A 5,939-nucleotide genomic window follows, 5' to 3' on the forward strand; every position below is an offset into this window, starting at 1 on the left:
TTACAGTTATTGACTCTGCACTTCTACTGAATGCCTTAGGGGGCAGCACCATCTCCAAAAGTTGAGGACATACATTTTTTTTTTTAATTCCAGGACTAAAAATCAAAGACACTGTTCATGTTTTATCTCTAACTATGCTGCACAGCTTGTGGTACTATGCTCATAATGGCGGTGGGAATTTTGAATTTCTTTAAAGAAATCTGAGTGGCAGAAAGCATTTGTACAAATTCAATTAAATTTAGTACTCAGGGATACACTGTGCTAGAAGCTGGGAAACAAGGAGGAATAACAATCGGCGACTGAAAATGAACAATACAGCAAAAGATTTAGATTATCCTCCCAAGTAAAAAAAAGTACAATAATAGGTTTAATCCAAACCATAATAAGAAAGCACTGCACTCCCATCAAGGTGACTAAAATTAAAACAAAAGAAAAAGGAAAACAACCGGTGCTGGCAAGGATGTGGGGAAATGGAAAGTGTTATCCATTTCCATATGAATGCAAACGTAGGGCTGTGGGAGAAAACAGTGTGGCAGTTCCTAAAGCGCTCCGAGAGAACTTCCATGTGACCCACCGATCCTGACGCACGGAGACTCCAGAGCAGCAGTTCTCAAGCCACCCAGGTTTAGCTTGACTAGTGGAAAATGTCTACTGTAAGCATTATGTTCCCTTAAGATCTCCATAGGGTCAAAGTGGTAACAGAAGGGCTAAAGATTAGATGGGACCTTAGAGGGCAGGGAGTTTATGTTAGTGGGTGAGCAAAACCACAAACCAAAACAAAACTCCGTGCCGGCAAGTAGATTCCTACTCAGAGCAACCCCCCAGGACAGAGGAGAACGGCCCCTGTGGGTTCCGCAGACTGTACATTTGGATGGAGTAGACAATCTCCTCTCTCTCTCACAGCGCTAGTGGTTTCCAACTGCTGACCTTGAGCCTCGAAGTCCACCTTATGCCACCAGGGCTCCCTAATGAGCAAAGAGTCTAGCTGGGGAGGCAGAGACGGTGGCAATCAACTGCTAACAAAGGACACAGGGCATGGTACTGACGAGCCAAACAGAAACACCAAGTGGGGTTATTTTGTTATTATCAGGTTAGAGATTCGGGGATAGTGCGGTGGTGAGAAAGGTTTTACTAGAGGTTAAGCTGAAGTTGGGCTTTAAAGGGTATGCGGTTTGTTCAGGGGAAAGAACTACGCACTTCAGTCGGGGGCAGTGCATCAGCAATGGCCATATGGCTGAAAGGCCACAGCGGAAGAGACCGTATCCGAGGGCCTGCTACACTGCGGTTTAGAAAGAGCACAAGAAAGCAAAGCTGGAAGTGCAGGCGAGAGCTGAGTCTGAAGCAGAACACAGAGAAAGCAGAACAGGTACAAACTCAAAAGATAGTGAAGGGCTTGAATCCAGACGGTTGGTGATTAATCAAATAGGAGAAATAAGGAAGAGGAAAACTATCAAAAATGATTCCAGGTTTCACTCCCAGTTACTTGACCAGCTAGAGTCCGGAGGAGGGGCAGTGTGAAATAAGGGGGACAAAGGGGAATCCGAACACAATGATCTACATATAACCCCTCCCAGGGGGATGGAAAACAGAAAAGTGGGTCAAGGGAGACATTGGTCAGTATAAGACACGATTAAAAAATTATAAATTATCAACAGTTCATGAAGGTAGGAGGGTGGGGAAGGGGGGAAATGAGCTGATACCAAGGGTTCAAGTAGAAAGAAAATGCTTTGAAAATGATGGTGGCAACAGATGTATGAATGTGCTTGACACAATGGCTGCATGTATGGATTGTGATAAGAGCAGTACGAGCCCCCAATAAAATTATTTTTCAAATAATAATACTAATAGGGGGAGTTCAGGAATACTATTTTGCCACGTTGAGCTTGAGGTCCACAGGGGATGTTTAGTTCAAGATCAGAAGAGAAACCTTCAAGTGTATGGTCGAACCTTCAGATCAAGTTGGCTGCTGGTGATGAACAAGTCAGCATCTACAAGACTTGTTGTCATAGAAGGAGACTGTCCCACAACCCAAAGTTTGGGATTCTTGCTGACCAACTCTCAGTTGGTGTTAAAATAAGCAGGCTAAAATAAGAGGCTCTACAAAGGCTTCTATGAAGCCACAACCTCTTTGCCGCTGGCTCTGGTTGAGTCCAAGTCAATAGACTTGCAAAAGCTGACAGTCAGCCAGGAATATGACCGGAAGACACGGCCGCACGCCTACATTTCTTCTCCTCTCTCCCTCAGCCTCCTGCTGAAGCAGAAGAAGTTTCTTTACCACTTCAAAAATGTCCGCTGGGCCAAGGGTCGACACGAGACCTACCTGTGCTACGTGGTGAAGCGGCGGGACAGCGCCACCTCCTTTTCCCTCGACTTCGGTCACCTTCGCAACAAGGTACAATGAAAGCTTGCTCCCCGGGAGGATGAAAGCTAAACCCCACGAGCTTTTAGAGGCATTTGCAGATGACAGTCTTTTCTGTTAGGGCTCCACTAAGCTTCCCTCACTGCCCGCCCTTTTGTCTCCTTGCCAGCCCCCCTCCCTCCCCCATGCCCCAGTTATGTCATTGAATGCCCTCCTTGGTCACATGGTGCATGGTCATGCCACACCTTATCACTGCGCCGAGCTCCCCTGCTCAACACCTGAATCACACTTAAGACGAAGGAGGGACACGGTGAGGAAAGCTTCTGGATTTTCCGGGCCAGTATCAAGTCCTGTAAGCTAAATTTTAAAGGTGACAGACATCCGTGTCTTCAGAATGTTTGAAAATAAGGGAGAAGATTTTAGGGCGGTGGGGGAAAAGCCACGACGACTCATAATTCTGGTTCCCAAGCGACTTGGTGAGAACATGGAAGAGCCACGAGCTTGGTAACTTGCCTAAATTCCATGAAGAACTGGGTCATGGAGCCTGTACCGGGCCCTCAACTCCCCGGGCTGGCTACAGACAATTCATTCAAGGGAGAGTTCATGTTTTGAGCACATGACTTAGTTGCCTACAGGCCGTGGGATCCCCCGGGTGGTGCAGCACAGCCCACAACGAGGAAGAAAGACCTGGAGCTCGGCTCCCAGAAGGCATAGCCTTCTACTCTGCTCACGTGCAGAGTCGGTGAGGTCTCCCAACACCCAGCTAGCTGCCTGTGAGAGCCCTTATTTCCTGTCCATCCTCCTACGTTGTCCTACCTCACCGACATCAAGACGACTCCCTCTCCCACGGACCCTGTGGGGAGAGTAGACTTGCCTTAGTGGGTTTCTCCTGACTGCAACTGGTGATCGGAGTAGAAAGGCTCATCTTCCTCCCGCAGAGCGGCTCGTGGTTTCAAGCTGCTGACTTAGTGGTTATGAAGCCACCGTGCAAGTCACTACACCACCAGAGCCCCTACCCTCCCATAGTGGTAGTAGAACACCTGCCCCATCACATGGATGGGAATAGGGGTACGAATTTCCACAATGTTCCATCAACAGGCACGGCCAGACCATGTTCCTTCTCCCCAGAAGTGCACCCAGCACTTCGCCAACACACGGGTCACCTGTCCTGAGGCCCGTGTCCTGGTGATGTCCACCGGGGCCTCTCTGCTCACACCACCTGGATTTGGCTCCCCACGCGGGCCAGTTGCTGAGCTGCTCTGTTAACAGTGACTGCAGACACCCCCACCCCACCCCCCAAGACCACTGTGGGAAGGAAATGAACTGAGGAACACAAGCCACCAGAGTCACAGTCAATAGCAGGGAACGTCCGCTCAGTCCTGTGTCCTCTTCCCAGTCGGGTTGCCACGTGGAATTGCTGTTCCTTCGCTACATCTCCGACTGGGACCTGGACCCGGGCCGATGCTACCGAGTCACCTGGTTCACCTCCTGGAGCCCCTGCTACGACTGTGCCCGGCACGTGGCCGACTTCCTGAGAGGGTACCCGAACCTCACCCTCAGGATCTTCACTGCGCGTCTCTACTTCTGCGAGGACAAGAAGGCCGAGCCCGAGGGGCTGCGGCGGCTGCACCGAGCGGGGGTCCAGATCGCCATCATGACCTTCAAAGGTACCAAGGGTATTCATTTCTGTGGCTGTGCGCAAGGGCGCTGTGAATAAGCTACCTGTCGGCTCAGTAAGGGAATTCAGGGGGGAAGAATTACAAAGGGGATCGGGAACGACTACCCGATAAGCAATGTACTCTTTACCAATCTGTAGAGAGCAATTCACCTGGGTCTCGCCACCTCTTTTCCTAGCTCAGAGCATGGTGGTGTCTTTGGTTGCCTGCTAGGCTGCTCTCTACTAAGCCAGCAGTTAGAAGTCCCCAGTCACCCAGGCTTTTCCGCCTGGGAGCCCTGTGGGTGATACTCTGACCTGCAGAATCGCTATGGCCTGGAGGGGTTGTTTTGTTTTGAAACGTTCATTGAAGATTAGTAAGTAAGAACATTAAGCTGGTGCGAATCTTGCTTAATATAAGCGGGTGCATGTCGTGCTTACTGGTTCTTCGGCCCCTGGTCCTGGTTCTACTTTGTAGCCTGTGTGAGAGGTTAGAATGGAAGAAAAAACAGGTGATGGCCCAGAGACAAGGCCTTAGAGAAATAAGAATTTAAAAGGACCCAGGTTTTCCTTTTTAATCCCCTTGATTAATTAATATATATTAATTGGGAGTGAATACATGCATCGTTCCATAGTTCCCTCACGTCAAGCAGAATTGTACAATCGCAACCACCATCACTTTTCTTCCTGGACTCCTTGACGTGTCTCCCTGTACCCCCCCCCCCCAACACACACTAGTGTACTCTCCTCCCTGCCCTGGGTTTCTGAGCCCTGGACCGGTCTTTTGGAATCTCTAGGTGGCAAAATAGTTAAAAGGCTAAATGAACTGGCTGGAGGGTCCAGGGGCCATACTCTTCCCAAAGCCAGCCGTTGAAAGCCCCCTCAAGTACAATTCTGCTCTGATACACACGGGGTCTCCCAGCCATTGGTAGTAGGGAACTATCTTCAATCTTTCTTTCCTTTTAATTTAAAGATTATTTTTATTGCTGGAATACTTTTGTGGAAAATCGCGAAAGGACTTTCAAGGCCTGGGAAGGACTGCATGAAAACTCAGTTCGATTATCCAGACAGCTCCGGCGCATCCTCTTGGTAAGGCGCTTCCTGGCTCTGCATTCTCCCTCATGCTCCATAGGCTTTTCCAACCTGGAGCTTCCTAGACTTTTGCCTCTTCCTTCCTTCCTTCCTTCCTTCCTTCCTTCCTTCCTTCCTTCCTTCCTTCCTTCCTTCCTTCCTTCCTTCCATCCATCCTTTCTCTCTCTCTCTCTTACAAATCGTTTCCTTCTTTAGTTTCTTGGATTCTCAGCTCTCCTTTGTGTCCTCAGCTGCCCCCTTTCTCACAGGGTCTCAACGAGTCTTTTCCCTGGTCTTTCCTCAGGGATCTTTTTCCCTCCGGGGCAGAATACCTCCCTCCTCCTCTTGTCTTTACTCCCATCTAACTTACTTTCTGGACGAATCTTCCAAAGCCAACCACTCAGTTTAGAATCCTCTTTGCCCCCCACCCCATGCTTAATATGGATACTCTCGACTCAATGTATTTCTCTTTCTATGCAGCCCCTATATGAGGTTGATGACTTACGAGATGCATTCCGTACTTTGGGACTTTGATACCCACCCAGAAGATGGCATACAAATCAAATATCTCTGCTGAAGTTCGTCAACGAAAGACCAACCTTCCAAGTGTTGTCTGTTTTTGTGCCTTCGACTCTCACTTTCTTTGAATTTAAAAGGAAAATGTTCACACATTTAGATGCCTTTTCATGAAAACGTGTCCTGAAAATAGAGAAGCAACCCAGGACCACCTAGTTACTACAGAAATGGTGCCCGTTTTTTGGTGCAACTCTGACCCCTACTGGCAAATGGCAGGACTGCACAGCCTGAAAGCATACTGAAGTGCCCATGTTCTGTAAGCATTTTAAGCAGGATGAA

The 5,939-nt window shown here is 48.8% G+C and overlaps 1 protein-coding gene across 1 annotated transcript; it reads left to right on the top strand.

Moving 5' to 3' along the window:
• Positions 1-1,222: 1,222 nt before the first annotated feature.
• On the top strand, positions 1,223-5,618 carry AICDA (activation induced cytidine deaminase). Its single transcript, XM_075553362.1, has 5 exons — positions 1,223-1,366; positions 2,150-2,392; positions 3,756-4,026; positions 4,987-5,102; positions 5,565-5,618. Exons 1-5 carry the CDS (start codon positions 1,223-1,225, stop codon positions 5,616-5,618), a joined length of 828 nt encoding a protein of 275 aa, XP_075409477.1.
• The last annotated feature ends 321 nt before the right edge of the window (positions 5,619-5,939 follow it).

This window comes from Tenrec ecaudatus, chromosome 6 (genome assembly GCF_050624435.1).
Source record: "Tenrec ecaudatus isolate mTenEca1 chromosome 6, mTenEca1.hap1, whole genome shotgun sequence".
NCBI classification, from domain to species: domain Eukaryota; kingdom Metazoa; phylum Chordata; class Mammalia; order Afrosoricida; family Tenrecidae; genus Tenrec; species Tenrec ecaudatus.

Coding starts and splice junctions, on each gene's coding strand:
- AICDA (XM_075553362.1), top strand. CDS start 1,223: ATGGCCATATGGCTGAAAGGCCACAGCGGAAGAGACCGTATCCGAGGG. Junction 2,393..3,755: donor TCGGTCACCTTCGCAACAAG/GTACAATGAAAG, acceptor TCCTCTTCCCAG/TCGGGTTGCCACGTGGAATT. Junction 4,027..4,986: donor CGCCATCATGACCTTCAAAG/GTACCAAGGGTA, acceptor TTTAATTTAAAG/ATTATTTTTATTGCTGGAAT.